The 24,872-nt window shown below is 43.9% G+C and overlaps 1 protein-coding gene across 2 annotated transcripts in view; it reads left to right on the forward strand.

Moving 5' to 3' along the window:
• MATN2 (matrilin 2) overlaps positions 1-24,872 on the forward strand; it is a 148,922-nt gene that overhangs the window by 68,522 nt on the left and 55,528 nt on the right. For both annotated transcript variants that reach the window (XM_053559061.1, XM_053559062.1), the window contains exon 5: positions 18,257-18,379. In XM_053559061.1, coding sequence (XP_053415036.1) covers positions 18,257-18,379 — 123 coding nt within the window. The remainder of the gene's footprint in view (positions 1-18,256; positions 18,380-24,872) is intronic.

The following is a 24,872-nucleotide window of genomic DNA, read 5'->3' on the forward strand; positions in this document are numbered from 1 at the left end:
TGGCATTAACTAGGAATGATTATTCAGGTTCTGTTTCGAGGTGCGCCGGGATCCAGTTGCTTTGGTGAGGGACACTTCATAGGTCTCCTAAATTAAAAAAAAGAGTAAATAGATGTAAAGTGTTAGAGCTCACATTCGATTTTTTTGCCAAGCCCCAAAGACTAGACAATATACTGATATTTGTGTCAGTACAAGGTAATCCTTCCTTTAAAGGAGAGAGTTACCCATCTGTATAGTATTTTGCCCCCTGACCCCCTTTTTTAAATTGTGAATGAAGCCCCTGTGTTAACTCTCATCCAGGCCACTAAGCAAGGCCTCAGGAAGAGTGGCCCACACGGAGGTGCATAAAAACTCAGCTAATGTGATGTGTAGCCCATGCAATGTGGAATTGTCATTACACCGCATGGTATGCAATTAGCATTCTTGGAAAGCAGTTTGCACAATGGTTGTAATTAGTACTGCATCTATAGAGCCAAACCACATTTTCAATTTTTCCCCTCACTTTTCAGTTTCAGGGTTGAGTGGTTGGCTGGAGGCTTCCTGGTCCCTAAGATTAGGTAACATCTGCTTGACCCTCCAGTTCTGTGGCCTATGGAACCCCAGGGGGTTGTGTTCTTAGGCTTCTCCCAGACCCCAGGATCCCAGGTTGCCAAATGCAGCCTGAGTCCTCCTCATCTTCCACTTGAAAATCTGACACTTTTTCAGTTTCCACAGCAAAATTCACTTGCTTCAAATGCTCATGGGTTCAATAGAATTGACTGAAGAATGGGTGGAGCCCGGAGGGGTCACCTCACGTGCTGCTCAGGGAACAACCTAGAAATCTCCTTTAGATGTCCCCCTACTTCAAGTGCCCTTCCTTCCCAGGGTGCTTCTCTGCAGAGTCCTGCCCTGCCCTGCCCCGCCCTTTGTAGGAGCAGGAGGGACCGCTCTCCTTGTCTCAGCCCCAGTGATCCACTGGCATCTGGGAATCTACTGATGTTCATTTTCTGTGGGCTGGCCCCACCAAGCCAGAGGAATTCTGACACTAGTGAATACAAATAAAAAGCTCCCTCTGGCTTCATAAGCAAGGCTTCCCTGTGCACCAGGGTTTGCCAGGCTCTGCCAGGGCCCATCACCGGTACCCATGTCTCTGGGCTCTCCGGAGTGATGCTCTGGCCTTAGCTCCCTCCTGCCTGGGGCTGTGACGCACAAGAGTGTGAGGCAAAAACTGCCTGGGCTTCAGACAGGCTGATGGGATGGAGGACAGGGAAGCCTAAGGGGAGGAAGGACCGTGCCCAGAGTAAGATCAGTAACTCAGAATCAGGCAGAGAGCTAACTCCTGGGCCTCCACTTCAGAGATCCCGAGTCTGCAGATCTGGATTTCAACGATAGATGCTGCCACGTGGAGATGCATAGGCCTAAGCCAGCGAGGGGCCCCAGTAAGGGGTTTGGCAGAGCTCTGCTGTCCCATCTGACCCAGCCTCTAGTGACCCTCACACAGTCAATCTGTCTTTACCTTCAATGCCAGGCTTGGCTTAATACATGTGTGCTGATAGAAAGCAGTTCTCTCCCTTTGAGAAGAAGACGATACTAATCATTCTACTGCTTCCTGAAAGTGGTGACCAGTGGCCTTGGGGAAAGAGCAGTGTCTGTACAGATCTGGGGTTGAGTCCTGACATTTCCATGTCCAGTGGGGGCTGTCTCTCCTGAGCTGGTTTTTCAGTCCTTGGCTCTCAATTTCCTCCCTCGTAAGATGGGAAGGGTGGTAGCAAATCAATACCTATCTCACTGATAGGTGCTTGATGGCCCCGTTTTTGGTCTGGGGGCCAGTTGAAAGCTGTGCAAAGGGGAATCTGGCAGGGAACTGTCCCTGCTAACACTGACAGGAACGCACTGTGGACCTGGAGAGCAATAAGACGCCTCTATGTCCATTTCTTTCCCTGTCCTCGGAGTAGCTGATAATCTCTCGATGGAGAGAGAGGAATATGGGTTACACCTCCTCTCTGAAGCACCTCTCAGCCCCTAAGAAGGGCTTGCCATTCATTCCTCCATATGCTCGTTGATTGCTTCATTTATTTTTTCATTTACCACATGTTTTTGGGCATATCAGATATGCCAGGCAGCACCCAAAATACTAGAAATAAGCTAGTGAATAAAATACAATGCTCCTTCTCTTATGCAGCTCACATTCTTGCATGAGAGTGAATCGAATAGATAACTGAGGTAACTAAGTAACAGCAGCCAGGCCCAGCTCCGTGTGCAGCCCCAGGGTCAGGTCTGACTACAGCCACTGTGTGTTTACCAGGTACCTGGAGCTCTCCTGAGCACTTTGTACCTGTTATCTCATTTAGTTCTCACGGTGAGCTTTTAAAGTAGGTTTTATCACTCTCATTTCACAGATGAGAAAAATAAGGAACAAAAAGGTTAGACAGTTTACTCAGGGTCACATGGCTAGCAATGTAAGCAAACCAGAATCTAAATCTTGTTATGTCTTAGCTCTCAGCCACTACTCCAGACTGTCCCATGGCTCCTGAGGGCCACCACATGGCAGCAGGGCGAGCCTTCCACCGGAGAACCTTCTCCAAGCGCAGGAGGACAGACAGGTTCCACAGTCCTTGAATCCTGCGGAGACTTGGAACAAATTCACTAGGGCTAATATTCAACTAATTGTTGTTTCCCCAAGTCCACTGCCAACTGCTGTGCTACTGTCAATTGTTCAAAACGATTGTGGGAGGACCTTTTCTGCAGTTGCCTTCAAATATGCATGCACACACATGCTATAGATAGACTCTATGTATTCCCACCACTTTCTATTTGTACTTTTCCTGTGTGGAGAGAAGAAGCAGACACGGTTGATTCATAGATTCTTTGAATGACAATGGACCGTCTAGCTTCCTCTCCCATACAACCTCATATTTCTGTACCTTCCTGGAGTCCCAGATGGTTCTTGAGAACTAGGTTGTTTCAAAGCACTTGGGTCTCATGTCCGTGCAGCCTGAATCAGTGGCTGAGCTGAAACCCTTCTCTCTAGAATTTCTACCTGCGATCCTATTTCTCCTATCTAAAGCCATATACCAAAACATTATTTTTCTATATCCAAATAAAAAAAAGAGAAAGCCCTCCAATTATTGAAGAGTGTCATTCCCACACAACCCACTCCTATAAACTTTCTCTTTTTAAGGGAAAAAGACTATCTTTAGGTGACCTGGTGTGGGATTTCTTCACTGTCCCAGGTTTCCCTATTATGGGTGGACACAAGTGCCTTTCCATTTAAAGACTAGATCAAATGTATTAAAGAATCTTACCTTCCATTGCTTCTTGGTCTTTTAGCTAAGATTAAGTGTAGAATATTACCTTTCAAGCTCTGCCCATATGGGCAATCTTGAATGTATTGAAGGTCAACATTGTGGATTTCCTCTGCCTTTCAGAAAGTCTTCTCTATCCAATACCATTATATGACATGTATGCAAAATCATTAGCATAATGCTGGAACAATAGAAGTTTATGTTCTTTCCTTCCCCTATTTAAAAAAATAGTGTAAAAGCCTCATGAAGTGAGCCCCTCCTCACATGCCTGTTCCCCCTTACCATTCCTCTCCCTTTGAATTATTTTTCCACTAACAAGAACTTTATCTTGTTCCTTTTTCTTTCTTTCTTTTTTTAAACAAGGAACTTTTATTTCCCTTCTAGAATATTTAATCTATCTGGAAGATAAGGAAAAGTCAACATGTAGAAAACTTCATTTGGCAGAAAACATACACTATCTTGTCCAGCTTAAATATTATTTTTTCTCTCTCAAGAACCATACCAAATGCATTTTACTGCTTTCATTTTTTGGAAATTTTCCTGACATTATTTTTCTCAAGCTATGTAAGTGACTTGGTAGCTTTTATGTTAGAGTTTAAACAAGGAGAATGACCCAGAAAAACAGTTACATTATTAGAGAAAGGAAAACTAACCACCATTCCTTATGGATTTAGATGCAAAAATTATTAATACAATTTTTGCAAATGGAATCCAACAATATATAAAGATTAATTCAAAATGTATTCTTGAAAATGTAAGAGTGGACACTATTAAATATTGAGACCAAGAATATCCAACCTGCGCCCTGCCGACTACATTGAGATTATTTGAGGCTCATTTTGCTTATCTGTGGTGTCAGAGATCATGAAAATTATACATGGACTTTTTTTTGTGCTCATCGGCTTTTGTTAGTGTTTGCGTTTTTAATGTGTGGCCCAAGACAACTCTTTTTCTTCCAATGTGCAGCACACAAAAAAAAAAAATGTTGGACACACTTTAGATGAAAATGCACAAGAAAGACCTTGGTGACATTGAGTTTGGCAGGGTACTTAAATAGTGCTCAAAATCTACACAAAAGAGAATTTTACAAAGAGGTCGACAACATGTAGAGAATATTTTGTAAAATTTTTGCAATGAATATTTTGTAAATAAAGGCACATTTAGCTACAATTTCCCATTTTCCCTATGTATGGAGACTTTATGGGTGACTTTTGGGATACCCTGTACATCAGTACCAAATGGAGATTATTCTAAGAATGCAAGGTTGGTTTAATATTAAAAAAATTAATCAATATAATTTGTGATAGTAATAGAATAAAAAAATAAAAATCATACATCATCTCAGATGCAGAACAAGCATTGGATAAAACCTACTACTCATTCATGATTTAAAAAAACTCTTAGCAAACTACAAATAAAAGGGAAATACTTCAACCTGATAAATAGCACCTATGAGAAAATCTACAGCTAACATCCTACTCAAGGGTAAAAGATTAAATGATTTCCTCCTATGATAAAGAATAAGGAACAAAACTCACCATTTCTATCATCATTGAATTAGAGGGTTTATCTGGTGTAATAATGAAAGAAAAAGAAATTAGAGGTCATATAGTTTAGGGAAAGAGTAAAACTGTCTTTTTTTTTTTTTTTTGCAATTTTTATTGTTTAGCTGGCCCAGGCTGGTCTCGAACTCACCAGCCTGGCTATATGAGGCCAGTACCCTACCCACTGAGTCACGGGCGCTGCCCAGTAAAACTGTCTTTCTGCACAGACTATGTGATTTCCTTTATGGAAAGGCTGAGGAATTGTCCAAAAAGCTACTAAAACTAACAAATGAGTTTAGCAAGGTTGCAAGATAAAAAGTCAATATAAAAATTACTTTATTATTTCTCTATATTAGCCACAAAAGTCAGAAATTGAGATTTTAAAATACAATTTACAATAGCATAAAATATGTAAATTAGGGAAAAATTTAAAAAGTATGTATGATCGATACATTGAAAAGTTCAAAAGACTTCTGAGATAAATTAAAGATGACTTAAATAAATGGGAGGGTATACCATACCATGGCTTAGCAAACTTAATATAGCCAAGATGCCAGTTCTTTCCAAATTGATTTATAAATTCAAGGTAATACCCATCAAAATTCTGGCAGACTTTTCTTTTTTTTTTTTTTAGAAATTGACAACCTGATTCTAAAACATATATAATAGCTGGGCATGGTGGCGAGCATTTATAGTCCCAGCTACTTAAGAGGCTGAGGCAAGAGGGTCCCTTGAGCCCAGGAGTTGGCGTTTGCAATGAGCTATGATAGAGCCACTGCACCCCAGCATGGGTGACAAAATGAGACCCAGTCTCTAAAATAAAAATAAAATAAAATAAGCAAAAAAACCCTAGAATGGTCAAATACAGTTAATTCTCATTATTCCCAGCATAAAATATGAGCATTAAATTAGCAAATACTGAATCATTTCTCCTAGAGGAAATATAGGATTAGGTTCCTGAGAGCTTCTGGTCACAACATTCATCTGTTAATACATCACCTTAGTTGATGTGTGTTTCTGTTTAAAGACATTTTATTGAATATGTATTCCTGATCTTTAGCATTGAACTTAAAGCTGACAGCACTATTATTCATGCTGAATGAAGCTTATCTCACATACATATTTTTCCATGAAGTATATCACAGCCTTCTTGTACTTAGGAACACTAGACAGCTCTTCAGCACTACTCCTGGGAGCCATTTTAAACAGGGAGAACACCAATAAAAAGCACAAAAATGCAATAAAATGTGGCACTAGATAGACCACAGGATGAAAGCTGTTCATAGGACAAGAGCTGAAACATGAAGAGAACTTTGCTTATTTAACCTTACCTGGGAAATGTGTATTGGGCAACTCAATTTTATTTTATTATTTTATTATTTTTTTTATTTTTGCAGTTTTTGGCCGGGGCTGGGTTTGAACCCATCACCTACAGCATATGGGGCCAGCACCCTACTCCTTTGAGCCACAGGCGCTGCCCGCAACTCAGTTTTTTTTGTCATTCTGCACATGTCCATGAGTGGCTAAGAAAATGCCACCAGTATTGATTTTGGGTTTTAAGCAAATTGTAGCAAGTAGGCAAATTCACAAATATGGAATGTGTGAATAAGAGGATTGTCTAAAACTTTGAAAAAGATAAAGTTGGATTGTCTAAAACTTTGAAAAAGATAAAGCTATAGGGGTTTGAGACTAACTATAAAGCAATAGTCAGCTTGGCGCCTGTAGCACAGTGATTATGGCGCTGGCCACATACACCCAGGCTGCCAGGTTCGAACCCAGCCCGGGTCAGCTAAACAATGACAGCTTCAACAATAACAAAAATAGCTGGGTGTTGTGGTGGGTGCCTGTAGTCTCAGCTACTTGGGAAGCTGAGGAAACTGAGGCAAGAGAATCACTTAAGCCCAAGAGATTGAGGTTGCTGTGAACTGTGATGCCACAGCACTCTACCCAGGGCGACATAGTGAGACTCTGTCTCAAAAAAAATTAAATAAAATAAAAATAAAGCAATAGTCACAGTGTTGGTGTGAAGATGGACATATAGGTCAATGGAACAGAATAGAATATAGAAATAAGCCCTAATGTGTGTGGTGAAATGATTTTTGACAAAGGTAGAAAGGTTAATTAATAAACTTTGTCAAAATTAAAACATTTACTCTCTTTAAAATCTGCTGCTACTAAAGTGAGAAAGCAAGCCACAAACTGGGATAAAACATTTCCAGAACATATATTCAACAAAGACTTCAGAAATAAATAAAGAATTCTAACAAGAAGACAAACAACCCATTAAAAATGGACAAAAGAGTGGCGGGTGCCTCCCAGCTACTCGGGAGGCTGAGGCAAGAGAATCGCTTAAGCCCAGGAGTTGGAGGTTGCTGTGAGCTGTGTGAGGCCACGGCACTCTACCAAGTGCCATAAAAGTGAGACTCTGTCTCTACAAAAAAAAAAAAGAAAAAATGGACAAAAGATTTGAACAGATACTAAACAAAACAAGACACATGGATGGCAAAGAAGGACATGAAGATTTGCTCCGTATTCTTAGACATTAGGGAAATGCAAAGTGAAACCACAGTGAGATACCTTATACCTCCACTAGAATGGATAGATTTTAAAATACTGCCCATATTAAGTGTTGGCGGAGTTGGGATCTGCAATTCTCAGATACTATCAATGGTTATACAAAGTGGTCCAGTCACTTTGCATAGCGGTTCAGCAGTTTCTTTCTTTTTTTTTTTGTAGAGACGGAGTCTCATTGTACCGCCCTCGGGTAGAGTGCCGTGGCATCACACGGCTCACAGCAACCTCTAACTCTTGGGCTTACGCGATTCTCTTGCCTCAGCCTCCCGAGCAGCTGGGACTACAGGCGCCCACCACAACGCCCGGCTATTTTTTGGTTGCAGTTTGGCCGGGGCTGGGTTTGAACCCGCCACCCTCGGCATATGGGGCTGGCGCCCTACTCACTGAGTCACAGGCGCCGCCTGTTCAGCAGTTTCTTACACAGTTACTTACCTACCATATGGCCCAGCTATTTCACCTTTAAGTATTTACTCAAAAGAAATGAAAATTTATGTCCAAATATTTGAACACAAATGTTCACATCAGCTTTACTTGTAAAAGCCCCAGACTGAAAACAACCCACGTGTTCGTGAGCAGGTGAGTGGGTAACACACTGTGATATGTGCATACGTCACGCTATTTAGAAGGAAAAGAATGCACTGTTGACACACGCAGCATCCTGGATGTATCTCAGAAGAACTATGCTGAATGCAAGAAACCAGACGAAAACACATACCTACCCGTGTGATTGATAGGAAATTTTAGGACAAGGCATCTAATCAGTAATGGCAGAGAGCCGATTAGCAGGTGCGGGAGTGCAGGGGAGAGGAGAGGCAGATGCAGGAAACTTTGGGGGTGATGACTATGCTCATTATCTTGTGGTGATGACATAGTGATATGCCAGTTTATCAAGTTGTACAGTATAAATATGTGTAGTTTATTGTATGCTGGTTATAACTCAGTAATGCTGAGCTACATTAATCAGAACAAGGTTCAGAAGTAAGGTGTGCTAAGACAAAATGCTATGAGAAAAAGAGCCAGGAAGCAAGGTTAGGCTGCCTTTCTGACATAATTTGTTTGGCACATCAGTGGGAAATAAGAGAAGGAATGTAAACTGGGACAAATTATGGAGTGATCTGATTCTCAAGCTGAGTTCCAATCGTGTCCTTTGTTGAGTAGAGGGAGCTGACTACAGGGTGTCAAGGACAAACCACATTGTAGAAACTGGGGCTGCCAATAACGTGTGCACTGGATTAGAAGTAGGTGGGGGCGGTGAGATGCCATCCACTCATTTATTTAGTTAGTCAGTCCCTGGTGTGGCTTCTGCTCTGTGGGCCAGGCACCTGTGTAGGGTGTTACTCAGATATTTGGGACCCAAGACACACTTAGATCTTGGCTTCTCTTGTGATCTCCCCCATTGCATATGAAAGATGCAATCAGCGTACAATTCTAGTCAGTTCAATCAATTCAGTGTATGTGTTTCTTAGGCCCACAGAATTAATTAGGAAACCACAGTGACAATCTCAGCGCTGGGAGGAGTCTATACCATCCCATGAGAGGGGTGTGGGTGTGGGTGATAGTAATTGAGACTGACAGATAATTTCAGTAAGAAACTCTGGTTTTGAGGGCACATTAATGTATCCAGGGGAAGCCCACCCAAGTGGTACAGCTGGAGATGAAGGATTCAAGTTCAAGGAAAAGGCCTGGGTGGGACATGCCTGGTGGTGGTCATTGACCCTGAAGATGGATGAAATCCTGGAGGGAGAAGGGGGTGTGGAAAGTGAAGGTCAGGGTGTGACTTCACGGCAGCCCACAGTAGAGCATGGAGAAGGGCAGAAGGGTGAACAAGCCCTGCTCACTCAGAGTAGCCGCCTGAGCTGCTCAGTCAGCAGCAACGCCCCCCAGCTGCTGCTGAGACCACCGTGAGCAGAAGGGGCTGCTACCCTGCAGAGTGGGGGAGATGCCGTCATCCAGCCGCCTCTGCACCCTGGCTGCTGGGCCAGAGCTTAGAGATCATTCCATGTAATTTGCTCACCCTTGGGCTGTGCCAGGGCACAGGGTTTTATTGAAAACAAAAAAGGAATCTAGATGATTAGAAGAACCCCATGGGAGAATTGAGCTGGCTAAATGTGAGTGGAAAAATGCCAATCATGAAAGAATTATACACGTCATAGGAACACCAGCTTGAACCTTGTACAGCTTCTCTGCTTTGCTATTTTCATGAGCACCCAGTCAAGTGGTTCTCAAAGCGTGGTCCCCTGAACGGTGGCATCAGCTTTGCAGAGAACTTATTAGAAATGCAAGTTCCCAGGCCTACTGGGACCTGAATCAGGACCTTTGTGGGCAGAGCCCAGGGATGTGGGTTTTCCCATGCTCTGCAGGGAATTCTGATGTACACAGTTTGAAGACCATTGACTTAGATGTTTTAAGCCAGGTCTCTCCTTGGGACAGTCCACCTGGGCGGGGATTTATATTAAGAACATAATGATGTGATAGCTGTTTGGAAATTGAAAGATCCTCCGCAAGGTTATTTACCTTTATTTTTATTTTGATCAACCTTATCCAATCAGATTTACCTATATTTTAACTTTGTTTTGAGAGCTCCCCCCTTCCTTCTTTTCCCTTCCCTAAAGAAAACCAAAATCTTGTTAGTGGATAGAAAAGTGAATTCAACTGCTGGAGGGTAAGAAAGAGATCAGGCCCAGCTGGGGTTTGCCTGAGACATTGGGTTTATTTTGTTTCTTTTTCTTTTTTTCCTTTTTTCAGTGTAGAGGGAGGCATTAGGCTGATGACTCAGACTTACTGTTGAAAGTCTTTAAATCCAAACTCACAGTTGTCAAAATAAGATTAGTGCTTTCAGACGTGATGAAAGGAAGGGGGTGTTCCCTAAAATGCAGGCTTTTTGGATTTGTGGAGCCCTGGCTCTGAGTAGGCTTTCTGGGGGGAGTGGGCAGAGACCCCGCTAAGTGAAGTAAGAGTCCTAATAACACATTTCTCTTTCTTGTATGCTGTGATAAATAATTTCTGATTTCTATGTCTCGGGTTAAATAACAGCAAGAGCTATAAAAAGTGGAGAGTGTCTTACAAAGGTGTTCATTTGCCTTAACGCCAAAGGAGAGCTTAAACTGTCGTTGGAATCAACAGCACATACAATGCGGTTTGTCTAAAATTCTGAAAAGCCCATAAAAACCCTTTGATTTAGCTTTGGCCACAGTGGCCTCAGTCTTTGTCCAGTGTGTCCTTTGTCCAGTGTAGCCAGATGAAAGTTCTCAAGTTCTCTGAGCTGAGAGCACATGTGAAGGAAGGCACTTTAATGCAGGGTGCACAGGGGCCTCTGGGAAGCATTGTGGATGAATTTGAGCACAATTTCGGGGCTCTTAGCTAACAAATCCTAACTAATTACTTTCACCTGGGATGACTGAGTTACCATGCCTCATAAAATACTCCAAGAACTAAAAGCAAGCAGATTTTGCTGACTGTCAGATGCATAGGTATGTGCTAATGGTTGCCCTCTGGCAGGGCATGGCTCAAGCTTGGCCAGATCTTTGGTTCTGTGTATAAAATTCAAAATTGCCTACTTCACTGTATCAGAGCAACTTAGCATAGAACTCAAAAACCACAACTTAGCTAACGATACTTAAAAAAAAATTTTTTTATTCTAATACTGGCAGACCCTGAATTACAAAGATCCGACTTACATACAACTTGCACTTACACACAGAGGCTAATACAGTATGTCCCAAAATTACAAATACCTCCAACTGACATGCAACCTGCACTTACAAATGGGGGTTATTACAGGTAATAGGTAAATGTGCCTATTCCAATTTACATACAAATTCAATTTGAGAACAAACCTACAGAACCTACCTTTGTTCGTAACCCAGAGACTGCCTGCATCCATATTTGCATCTTCATAGGCACCCAATAAAGTAAATCCATCTGTATTAGAATTGCTATGTGGGCAAAATTTGGTGGGAGGTCACCTCGCTCTGGTGCTTAAATAGGCCTATACCACCACGAGTTTTCTCCCTCTCCTCCTGGATTTGGGAAAGAAGAAGGAAACTAATGTTTGTTCCCTTCCTGCTGTGGATCAGATTCTTTGCCCATCAAATCATCTCATTTAACCCTGCAAATAAGATATTTTTTACGTGACGTCATGCAGGTCACCCAGCTGTGGCCAAGTCTGGCTCCAAATTCAATATTCTTTTCAGTGGCCTGCCTCCCTCCTGCCCTTCCCCAGTGCTGGGCCCCTTTATCCCTTTTTTCTTATCATCTTCTTCCGGCCCTTGTACAACATCTTTTCATTTCATTACACTATTTAATGGAAGCCCTGCTTTCTGGACATGCTCAACTCCTCTTTCCTGCTTGTAACATATCACATATTTTTACCTATTTATTTTGCTTATTGTTGATCCCCTATCAGTGATGTGTTGGTAAATGTTTAACAATCAGCTCTTGAGGAAAAAAAGCTCTGATTTGAAGTGTTGGCCAGTTTCCATGGTGTAAATATTCCCACCGTGGCCTTTTCAGAGCTACCCACTTGGCCTCATTGAATGGAGACTTGGGAAGAAACGCACATCTCTGTTCTTGTTGTCAGTAAAGCTGCCTCCAGCACACTATTGATTCCTCCACCAGGCTATCAGCCCTGTGAGGCTAGGGATTTATTTATTTTGATACGTTTTATTCACTGTTGTTTTCCAGCACAATCCATGTCATGATTGAACAGATTAATTCAATCATTCACAATTTTTTTAATTGACCACATGCCAGATATTTGAGCTAGAGTGTTGAATAAGACAAACATGGTGGCTGCCCTCATGTGACAGGGGAGACAGATGTGAAATAATCCATCTCAAATTAAGTATTAACTTATAACAGTGGTGAGGACTACAAAGAAAAACATTGAGGGAAGACTTGACCCCTGATGGGTAAGAGTCCACTGAAAACATAGCCTTTAAAGTGAATCCCAACGGTATATAAGGGTGAAAAGGAGGCAAGAAAGGGGCGTGAACAGTCTAGGAAGAAGGAATGGCATGTGCAAAGGCCCTGAGGCATGAAAAAGCTTCATTTGGAAAATGGAGAGGAAAGTTGATGAAATAGAGAAAACGAGAGGGACCACTGGAAAAGATTGGAGAAGTGAAGGGATGGCTCGTGCAGTACCCTGACCAAATACTAGAGATTTGGACTTCATCCTAGAGCAGTGGGAGTTTTAAGCAGACAAGAAGCAGGAGTTGATAACTCTGACTGCAGGGGAACCCTGGGCTGGGATGGATACAATAAGACCAGTTAAGATTCTGCCATGGTTGTCTAGTTGAGAGATGATGGTGGCTCCACGTTGGCAGGGGAGGTGAAGAAAAGTGGGTCAATGGGACCTGAGGATTGATTGCATCTGAAAGTGCAGGAGAGGGAGGCGCCCCATGACTTCTAAGTTTCTGCTGCCATCCTTGACCCCAAGATAAAAGTTAGCTGTGCTAAAGGGAAGTTAAAGAGCACTTTGCTTTCTTCCCAGCTGTCCCATTTCTGCCTAGTGACATTCATTAATTGAGACAGTGCTCTGGGCTGACCAGGAAGAGAGGCTGCCAAACCAAATTAACAGATGGCCACTAAGCCCAAGCTATGTGAATGCATGGTATTATCCAGGCTCCACAGGGAAGCCATGACTCATGAGAGACAGCCTTGTCCCTCACGGAGCTCACAGCCTAGGTAGGAGTGATGAGTTAGGAACCCCTGACAAGTCTGTTGGTGTAACGTGGGCATGGGCGGTGCCAAGCACTGTGGCAGGTAATGGGATGCACAGATCCCGAGGCACACAGGTTCCCTCGCTATCCTGGCAGTTCTGGTGATGTCTGGCTGGCTGTCAGATGTCTCTGTACTCTGAGCCCTCTTCTGGTACGGGAATACCTCTTGCTGGGGAGGAGGAGAGACACAGACCTGGAGAGAATTTTGTTCCCATCTCACTCGTCTTCCTAGGACTCATTTCTGATGAAATGTATTTTTAGGACTTTGGGAACATCTCTGTTGGGAAGTGAAGCACATGGGCCTTGGTCATCATTCAGCAAATGAACACTTTCGGAGACCAACCACATGTGTGCTGGGATTCCACACTAGGCTCTGGGTCAGAACAGCTCATGCTATCGTGGGGCAGACAGACAGACATGTGATCAAGTCCTCCCAGTGTCATGGGATAAAGGCTAGGTCCAGCCATGTCTCTGGGGCTGTGGGAGCCCAGGGTAGGAAGCCTAAGGGCAGTCAACCTGGAGAAGGCATCCCTGGGGGGGTGACATGTGCCGGGGGCTGTGAGCAGTCAGTGCGGGTCACCACGTGGGGACGGTGGAAGGGTGTACGGGGTAATGGGTGCTCAGAACCCAGAGCTTCTCATCCTTCAGCAGAATCCTCCCGGCTAAAAGAAGTGCTGTTTTCCAAAAGCATAAGAAATCTTCCAAAAACATCTGTATTTGTTTCAAAAGGAAGTGACCACTGCCAGAAAAACAGCAAAGTTGTTTTGTCAGAACCCAGTCTGTATTTATTCTTTTGTCCTTGTTTAATTAGATTAATCCCTCAATGGTTTCCCCTGGGTCGGTACAAATCACTATGGCCAGTACAAATCACTACGGCCATAAATCCCCCCAACATTCTAAAAACAGTACAAAAGGACAGTCCACACGAAGCCAACTGGCAAGCTCGCTGTTTGGGGGATGTTTCTTCTGCAGTGTGAGCATCAATCCCACCTGAGGCCACCACACTTTGCACACTCGAGGGGGAGTCTGGGGCTCTTCTAGCCTCTTGGGAGCAAGGCAGCAATGACCTGAGATTAATGAGAGGAGACGTGTTGGGATCTCAGTTAATAAAGGGGGAGACTGACTCCTGGTCTGGGCACCTCCCCCCTGGAGGAGTGTGGGGACTTTGTATCTGTTAGGGTCAGTGACACCCAGCCCAACTGTACCCTGGGCCCTCTGGGGAGTTTTAACAAACACCGCTGCCCGAATCCCGCCTTGGCCTGTCTGATCTGATCCGGGAGGGCAGCACTTTGGCAGCAAGAGCTTCACAAGTTCCCTAGGCGGGTCTGATGGGAAGCTGAGGTTGGGGACTGCCACTTCTGTAGCTGGCACCTTGGGGGTGTCCCAAGCCTGTCCTAAAAGGAATAAGCATTTCATTGTCTCTCTCCATCTGCCCTGGAGAGGGAAGGAAGTCTTTTGGAAAAAAATGATTGTTTCTTCAAGGTTCTGGTTCATTGCTTTTGAAACGCTACCTTTAAAAGAGTTCTTTTATAATATAATATGTTGATTTGTCCCATTATTATATAAAAGCTCTTGGAAAATTTGAAATGAGATGATTCTAAGTAGGAGAGTAAAAAACCTCTCCTCCCACCACTCCTAGGTGACCGAGGTTAGGAGGGGTGCCTACGGGATCCTGAGGGGGCAAAGCAGTCTCTGTAGCAGAGAGTGGGAGGGCCCTGCCTCCCTCCCCTCCAGAGACCAGCTTGGGACTTTTGGGGGCAGCTGGGTCCGGCATACTAGAGTGTCACTTTCTAGCCATTAGGACTTTGCACAGAGGATGCTGCCTGCCCACTTACGGGGCTTGGAGTCTAGTGCTGTAGACACAGCAAACCTGTAACTACATACACGCATATGTAATTAATGGGGGAAAAGTGCAGGGGGTGCTGACACTGATGGCTGAGGCCACGTGCTCCAGGAACACGGAAAGCCCCGATAGCAAGAGGTTAAGTCCCCAGCACCGTGCAGGCAAACTCGACCTGGAATTCAGAAACCTACCACCATTCCCAAAGTTGTGATTTTCATTTAACTGCGCTAGAAGTCTTTGAAGTTGCCCAGAGCTGAGAGATCTGTGGGGCTGCTGGGTTTCTCTATCAGAAGTCCAACTCAGGTGAAATGGCAGGTCTCCCCTTTTAAGGATGTGCCCTCAGGGGTCCCCATTGCTACTGAGTGGCGTGCAGACTACTCAGCTGGTGTGCAGAGGGCCCTCTGCTATCTGGCGTCCGTGGTCTGCCCCATCCCCTCTCCGGCTTCTTGGCCTGGAGTTCCCTGCGTGGGAGTCAGCTGCCATCCACACCTGTCCTGCCTGCCTCTCCTTCTGCACATTGACTCACACTTCCGAGCCTAGAATGCCATTTCTCTGTCTCCGCACCCCAGAGCCTATCCCAAGCCCCGTTTGACTCCCATAGGTCTGTCAGCATCCCTCGTAGGGGTTTCTGTCACGTTCTTCCTCATATTGTAGTTATTTACATGGCATCTGATAGCCACTTTGACCTTTCAGTTCCTCAAGTGGGGCAAGTTTGTTCTACCACAGGACCTTTGCATTTGCTCTTCTTTTAGCCAAACGTGCTCTCTCATACCTTCATGTTACCAACCCCAAAGCAAATGCAAGCTTCACAGCAGAGGGACTCTCCTCTGTGTAGTTCACTGCTGAATCTCCCCTGCCTGGGACATAGTGGGTGCTCAGCATGTGTTTATCGAGTCAATAAATAAATATCCTGTGATTCAGGTGGTATGTCTGGCCAAAGCTTAGAACTAACTGTAGGTTTTGTTATTCTTTGATTTTTGACTTTGCTTTTCACATTGGCTGAAGTTTTTTTCTGGTTCTTGGTGTTTTCCTTACATCAAAATCTATTGAAAGTCCCATTTGGGGTTTCCAACTAGAAATCTAAGATGTAAACCTACTAGTAAGAGGTAAAGGAGTTTGCATCTCTAATTTTATTCATATACTAAATTGATTTGGGAGTGAAAATACTCCTTTCAGAATTTTAAAACCAGAATTCTCATTCTCAATTGTGGAATCTTAGGCCTAAATCTTTGTTTTTTTGTTTTTGAGACATGAGTTTCTCGCCCTGTCACCTTAGGTAGAGTACCGTGGTGTCTTAGCTTACAGCAACTTCAAACTCTTGGGCTCAAGTGATTGTTTTGCCTCAGTCTCCCTAGTAGCTGGGACTACAGGTGCCCGCCGCAATGCCCGACTGCTTTTAGAGACCAGGTCTTGCTCTAGCTCAGGCTGGTCTCAAATTCCTGAGCTCAAGCCATCTTCCTGTCTTGGCCTCCCAGAGAGCTAGGATTACAGGCATGAGGCCCCTGCACCTGGCCCCATGCACCTGTTCTTGCTGGGAAATAGTGTCACAGACTGCTGGACTGAAGATGCCTTTATCCTTCTCATTCTCTGACGTGTTCTTAGTCCTGCTGCAGTAGATGCATTCTGTGAGTGCATTACTATCCTGCATGTGCACAGGCAGCCAGAGCACAGCACTGGGTGGACATGTAATAAACATCTGACCAAAAGAAGACACAAATGGCCATACATCCACTTCTTCTTGGTAATCTTTGTTACCCCTACCTAACATCTTTTGGCTTTTTCATCCTCCTCATCTGTCACTGGGATGAACAGAGCACAAAGAGGATTTCCAGACATCCTCCTGGTAAGCAAATGGACTGAAGAAATTATCTCCAAAGGGAATGGTGCCCATGTGGGAATTCAGGGCTATTCTTAGACTGCTGTGTTTTGGTGCAGTAGCAGGTCCTTTGATTGGCTCCTACACCAGCCGCCCCATCTGTAAATGTCAAAGCGCTGAATCATCTCAGCGTACATCAGCTAGGACCATGATTACGAAGCACATCCCAAAGGAGAGGGAGCTTGATGCCAACGAGTGCAAATGCTGCTTGTGAAAAATGACAGTTCTCCAGGGCCAGCAAGATATTTTCAGAGCACTTTTCATTGACATAAGAAAATATAAATTAGGCCAGGCCTGGTGGCTCATGCCTGTAATCCCAGCACTCTGAGAGTCTAAGGCAGGTGGATGGGCTGAGCTCAGGAGTTCGAGACCAGCTTGAGTAAGAGCGAGACCCTGTCTCTAAAATATAGCCAGGTGTTGTGGTGGGGGCCTGTAGACCCAGCTACTTGGGAGGCTGAGGCAAGAGAATAGCTTGAGCCCAAGAGTTTGAGGTTGCTGTGAGCTATGATGCCATAGCACTCTACTGAGGGTGATAGAGTGAGACCCGTCTCAAAAAAATATATAAATTGATATTAAACAGTTTACTGTATTTCATAGAGGCAATTAATAATTCCAACTTTGAAAAATATATATTTTACTGTTGTATATGTATACCATGGACTACTATTCAGCCATAAAAACAGATGGAGACTTTACATCTTTTGCATTTACCTGGATGGCATTGAAACACCTTCCTCTTAGTAAAGTATCAAAGGAATGGAAAAGTATCCAGTGTACTCAATACTAATATGAAACCAGTAGACAATATAATATACGCCCACATAAGAGAAAAACTCAATTCAAGTTGGGCGGGAAGAGAGGAGGAGGAAGGGGGCTTGGTGTGCTCCCACTTAATGGGCACAATGTAAGGGTGTATGGCACACCTCTTGGGTACGGGACACAACTACCACCGGGACTCTTCCTAACAAAGAGGAATTTGTCACCTAATTGTACCTTCATATTTTTTTTTTTTTTTGAAGTTTTGGGCCAGGGCTGGGCTTGAACCCGCCATCTCTGGCATATGGGGCCGGTGCCCTACTCCTTTGAGCCACAGGTACCTTCATATTAATCTGAAATTTAAAAAAAAAGAAAAATATGTTTTTATATGGATGGAGAAACTCACCTGGAAAGAAAACTTGCTAGAATGTTAACAATGGTTGAGTCTGGGTGGTGGTAGTACAAGTCAGGGGATTACAGGTGGGTTTTCTTTTATCTACTTGCTTATATTTTCCAAACTTTCTAGGACAATCACATAGTAATCCTTATAATGCTATTAAGAGTCATTTTGGCACGTGCTACCGGCTGCTCGTTGCGTAGCCAGTGCTGAGGGAGCCTCTCCCCTGGTGTCGCGTCCTAATGGTGCTACTTTGCCTCAGTCCAGGATCTGTGTGCCATGGAGGACCATGCCTGTGAGCAGCTCTGTGTGAACGTGCCAGGCTCCTTCGTCTGCCAGTGCTACAGTGGCTACACTCTGGCTGAGGACGGGAAAGGGTGTGTGGGTGAGTATCCCCCAGCCTTGCCTAGTGGGAAAGGCCAAGTTCAGCACATTGTGTGTGTGTGTTGGGGTGGGGTTCAACATGTGCCTCCCACACATCCATTTACTACTTTGGGTTTCAATAAAATGCTCAGTTCTTTGGTCTAGTTGTTAGGGAGAATTTGAACTTTAAAACACTTCATTTGTGGCTGAGGTCAGCGTTTTTTCATTCCGGGTCCTCAGCAAAACGCATACTTACGATACACAGCGGTTCTCAACCTGTGGGTCGCGACCCCCCTAAGACCATCGGAAAACGCATCCATAACAGTAGCAAAATTAAAGTTATGAAGTAGCAACGAAAATAATTTTATGGTTGGGGATCACCACAATATGAGAAACTGTATTAAAGGGTGGCGGCATAGGAAGGTTGAGAACCACTGAAGGGAAATGTAATTGTTACTGCTTGAGAAGGCCTGGTTGGGTTTTCTTCAAACTTGAGATGGCCTGACTTAAATAAAGTTTGAGTCATATGTGAAATTTACTTGGTGGTGGGTGGGGTTGCTTAGTGGTCCCTTGGAGACGTTGGCACACCTCCTCCCTGGTATAAGACCTGCAGCTCAGCCAAGAGCCCGGAGTGACTGCAGGGGTGAGAGCCCAGTGAATATAAGACAGCAGGTCAGCGAAAACAGTAGCAGCAGCCTCCCCCAAGCCCAGGGAGCTCTCAAGCAGGCGCTGAGTCTGGTCAGCTGAGCAGCTTCCCACCTGCGAGACGCCACAGTGAGTGACCAGGTGAGAGGTAGGAGAGGTGGGTGGCATCTGATTTCTTCCGCACCTTTGGAGCAGGCTGGCCAATCCCTACTCTGCATGTGGCACCTCCCTGTTTATCTACAGAGCCCATTTTAAACTTGCACGGTGTCATTGGTCCTTCCACTAACAAAGCACCCAGTCAACAGGTGTTACATAAACTGAACTGGATTCTCTCAGGCAGAAAATCTGGAAGGAAAAGGACTTGACTGACGTCAGAACTGGAATCTAGATTTTCTGATTAAATCCTGCATTTTCTGTTCCATATTCGTTTGTTTTCAGCAGCCCTATCATGTCTTGCTTTCCAAGAACAAGGTGTATTTTTTTTTTGCATGTAGAATTTACATTTTTAGTATATCCTGATGCTTAGCTAAGGATGTAAAAGGAAGAAAACAAAACCAAAGTGTTAGCGGTAGCCTGTTACTTTCAGGTGAGCGATGAGAGTATTATGGGTTTGTTTCTGTACATTGACAGGGATGAAGGGCTCCCTCATCAGAGGGCCACAAATACAGTTTGTCTCCTGAGCTTCAGGGTTGTTTATTTATCCCTGAGTCTGCTGGTGGTGACCATGCTAGTGTGGAATGGTGCCACGTCCAGCAAAATTAGCAAAAAAGAAGCCAACATGTAATCACCAATGATTATTTTTGCTTTGTTAATTTTTATTATGCAAGTAATATACTTTCATTGAGGAATCTTAAGCAGATGTGAAAAATTGCTATTAATAGTCTGTTGTAGGCTCAGTGCCCATAGGTGAGTGAGTAGGGCGCCAGCCACGTACACCAAAGCTGCTGGGTTGAGCCTGGTCTGGGGTTGCTAAACAATGACAACTGCAACCATAAACAAACAAACAAATAAGAAAATAGCCTGGCATTGTGGTGGGCACCTGTGGGCCCAGGAATTTGAGGTTGCTGTGAGCTGTGACGCCACAGCACTCTACCCAGGGCAACATAGTGAGATTCTGTCTTAAAAAAAAAGTTTGTTGTAGTCTGGGTTTGGTGGCTCACACCTGTAATCTCAGCACTTTGGGGTGCTGAGGCAGAAGGATCACTTAAGGCCAGGAATTTGAGACCAGCCTAGACAACATAGTGAGGCTCTCTACCAAAAAAAAGAAAGCAAGGAAAGAAAGAAGGAAGGAAGGAGAAAAGGAGAGAAGGGGGAAGAGAGAAAGAAAGAAAGATTAGCTGGGTGTGGTGGCATGTACCTGTAGGTGGCATGTACCTGGGTGTGGTGGCATGTATCCAGCTACTTGGGAGGCGGAGGTGGGAGTATCAGTTGAGCCCAGGAGATCCAGGCTGCAATAAACTGTGATCATGCCACTGCACTCCAGCCTGGGCAACACAGTGAGATTCCATCTCAAAAATAAATAAATAAATAAAATAAAAATCGGGCAGCACCCATAGCTCAGTGGGTAGGGTGCTGGCCACATTCACGGAGGCTGGCGGGTTCGAACCTGGCCTGGGCCAGCTAAACAACAATAAAAACTGTAGCAAAAAAGTAGTTAGGGTTGTGGTGGGTACCTGTAGTCCCAGCTACTTGGGAGGCTGAGACAAGAGAATCGCTTAAGCCCAAGAGTTGGAGGTTGCTGTGAGCTGTGACACCATAGCACTCTTCTGAGGGCAACACAGTGAGCTGGTCTTAAAGAAAAAAAAAATCATCCTGGCCTCCCAAAGTGCTAGGATTATAGGTGTGAGCCATCACATCTGGTCCAGGTCAATATTAATGTTGTGCTCCAACAACGTCATTGGAGAAAAGCCATCAAGTTAAATCACTGATCCACCTCAGCAAACCTTTCAGAATTTTCCCAGGCATTCTGCTAGCATGGAGGATGTCAAGATGACCTTGACACCACTGCCAATGGTTAATAGTGGGGTGCAGGTGAGGAGCAAGTGGACTGCAGATCTAAACTACCAATTAAATCAAATTGGTAAACACTAACCATGCCCAGCTACTGATGAATCAATGCAGTGGCTTTTCTGTTTTAAGCACACTAGCAGTGGTGCTAGTACTTTGACCCATCCTTGATTTATGACTGTGACCTGCCTGAAAATTCAATTCTTAGTCACGGACTCAGGACTTTTTATATAACATTTCCACACATTCGAGTAAGTGGAACATTAAATTCAAGTGCCAGAGTTCCATCTCTCTGACTATTCATTTCCCCTTTGACTGCTGGATTTATTTCCATATTCAGGGGATCAAAGGTGGATTCCTGCCTAAAACCCTCCTTTTGCTTTTGTGGAGCCCCCAGATTTGTAATTCATCAGCTAAAGAAAGCTTTGCTAATTGCCATCCCACACTTTTTTTTTAAAGGCCAGTTATCTAGACTTTGAATGTTCTGCTGCTCTTGCTCACCTGGTGTTTACCCACTGCTGTGTTTGGGGGTAACTTTGATCCTGTCTGCATCCTATCTGCCCAAGCAGATTGTAAACCTTTGAAGGCAGAGACCACTGTGTTTTCATTTTTCGCACGGTGGACTTGCCATAGATTTTTCTTTTTTTCTTGAATCATTGACTGAGGTTGATGGATCACAATCTCAGCATTCATGTTTTTAGAAAATCTTTTCTCCTCAACTGGTTTTTAAATTACAAAATCAATTTGTGCTTATTAAAACTAAGAGTACAGATGTGTGTGAAGTTAAAACCTGAGGTCACTTCTCCCCAGTTTCACTTCCTGGAGGTAATCACGGCTAACAGCCTGGCTTACCTTTCCCGCCTTTCTACGAAGACAGTCTTACTTGTGGTATTTCCTTTTCATTACCACCCAGGTTTTGGCACCCTGCCTGACACAGTAATTACTGAATAAATAGTTGTGAAACAGGTGAATGGCATTTAAGTATCTCTTAACTCCCAAATTTGATCTTACCATGATTGATCAGAGAGACAGTGTGATAAAAATATAAACTACATTTGTTGAATGTTACTAGGGTCGTAGATCCCTTTTGAGATACTTGACGTATATTGCAACAACCTATGAGATCGGTCCTATTGTTAACTACATCTTGTACTACAACTACAACTTAACCTCTTTAAGTTTGGGTTACTCCATTTGTAAATTGAGGCTAATACTACCCACTTCACCGGGTTCATGTGATGGTTAAATGAGCAAATATGCATAAAGCACTTAGAGCATGCTGTGTTGCTGTCATTACAATGTCCAGTAGCCGGGCAACTGGTAAACACTAGTTGGATCTTAATTCATATATGCTTTGTGAACTTTTGCCTTTTTATGAATGCTTGAGTATGGCACATTTAAAAAAGCTAACTGAGGTCCGAATGACAGAGGCACACAGCGTGGGATTTAGCTTGGTGTGACTGCTGCCTCCAAAATCTCCTCCCACATTCTCCTGTATCATCTACCCTCAGAGAGGAAGGGATGGTTGACATTTAAGTTGGAGACACAGGATGGGAGGATGGATTTTATATTGAAAGGTCAGATTTTGAATTAATCAGCTAACTCCTCGTGTTTGAAACATGATCCTTCCACCCCCAAGATGGTAGATAATCAAATGGATTTCTCCCTGTATTGAGTTTGCTAAGATTGCATAACAAAACACCACAGATGGGGGGCTTAAACTAAAGAAATATATTTTGTCAGCTGAAGTTCCAGACAGAGGTGTCAGCAGGTTTGGTTTCTTCTGGGGTCTCTGTCCTTGGTTTCCAGATGGCCACTGTGTGTGTGTGCACACCCCTGGTGCCTCCCCTGTGTCCACATTTTCTCTTCTTATGAGGACACCAGTCTGAATTGGATTAGGGCGCCCAGCAGCCCCTCCATCTCTACTTTAAAAGCCCCATCTCCAGATACATTCGTGTTCTGAGGTACTAGGGCTTCAACATATTGGCGGGGGTGGTGGGTTGGGGGGGTGGAGAACAATGCAGTCAATAACACTTCTATTGTTGTCAAAATCAGTAAGAAACTTTCTCTGAGTTTTTAAATCCTGAATATGGAAATCCAATCATGCCTTGAAGGGGAGAGGTTTTGAGAGTCTGACTCTATGTCTGTGTCTAATGTATGCTCAGCAAGTAAATTGGTTCTACTGTTTCTCTAAATGACAGAGTTGGTTTTTCTTGCTTTGTTATTAACAAGCTTTAAAATCCAAATATCCTTTTTCTGCTAGTGCCATCCTTTTGCACACTGATCCTGACTGAGAAAACCTTGGAATGTGACTAGATTATAAATCAGAAACTGGTGATTTTGGGTTTTATTATGTTGCATCAAATATGTTGCATCCTTGGAGACAACTGACTGACTGGTTTCTTATATGTTGGGCCAAGACTAAATGTGGCAAGACTGACTTCTGACTCTGAGATTTTAGCACTTAGTGACTTGGACGGCCAAAGAGCTACAGAGAAGCGCTATTTCCATTTGTAAAGAAGAGTGTAGAAATTTCAGGCAAAAACAATGGAGAACGGATTTTGTTGAAATAGATAAGACCTTGAAAGGGTCAAGGTATCTATCATCCACTCTGACATGTCAGGTTTTCTATAAAAAATAGGTTGTTGTATTGGAGAGGATGGTGGGTGAATGAGAGAGGTCCAATGGCCTTCTGCAGCTGTCTTTCCATCGTTGCTGAGATTCAGAAAATTGAGCTTTTCTCCTATGTCCCAATTTTTCGCAGTTATGACATTTAGGACGGTATGGACTGACCGCTTCTTTTAAAGCATCAGCAAGCAAATTAGCCTTGTGGAATTCCATTCCTATATCAGCACATGCCTGTATATATTCCTCTAAAGAAGCATTTTGTGTTCTCAAAGGTTGCAAGGCCTTTTGGCATTCAGAGTTAGCATTCTCAAATGCTAAAGTTTGGAACAGCATGTCTCTGAGCTCTGGCTGGGCAACAGCCTTATTGACCTCAGTTTTTAGTCAGGCTAGATAGTCAGTATACGGTTCATTCCCCGACTGCATTATCTTAATAAAAGATTTAGAGATATCTCCAGGAGCCTGAACCTTTTCCCAGGCCCTAAGACAACACAGCCTTGTCTGGACTACGGCTGTGTCATCATACTGAAGTTGATTGGAAATCCCCAGCCACTGACCAGAACCTGTGAGCTGTTCTGATGTCATAGGGATTCCTCTCTGTTGGTTTTGGTGACTCATCAGGTCACCCTTCTCCTTCCACCAGGTTTTGAACTGTAAATACTGTCCAGACTCAAGAACAGTTCTGGCTATTATGTCCCAGTCATAAGGAATGAGCCGCTGTTCTTGTGCAAGCCCCTGTAACTGACCTCTAGAAAATGGGGATTGCATACCATACTGTGCTACGGCCTGTTCCAAATCTTTCATAATCGCAAAGGTGATCATATGGTGATCAAAACATTGGCCCCCTTGAGGGTGTTGCGGATCGGGAGGAATATCATGACTGTAACGGGAAAAAGCCCCAAAGTGTCTTCCCACTTAAAGTCACCAGTTTTACGCCCTTCTAACACAGCCTTCATGACAGAAGTCACAGGTGGTTCATCTACATATGGAGGCACTGAGGGCAATATTGGGTGCTCTAAGTCGGCATTTCTGACCATGAGACTATTTACCCGGTCTTCCAGTTGTCTGATCTGAGCAGCCATAATGGCCATAGAGGTAATTCCTTGCTTATTTGTGTCTGTATCATATGCTCTTGGTTCCCAGTTCTCCTTAGGTCCAGCTTCCCTCTGAACCTCACTATTCTCCTCACTTTCAAATTCTGTTTGAACATCGCTTTCTTCCTCAGTTTCTAATTCTCG

The sequence above is a fragment of the Nycticebus coucang genome, chromosome 13, assembly GCF_027406575.1.
Source record: "Nycticebus coucang isolate mNycCou1 chromosome 13, mNycCou1.pri, whole genome shotgun sequence".
Taxonomy (NCBI): domain Eukaryota; kingdom Metazoa; phylum Chordata; class Mammalia; order Primates; family Lorisidae; genus Nycticebus; species Nycticebus coucang.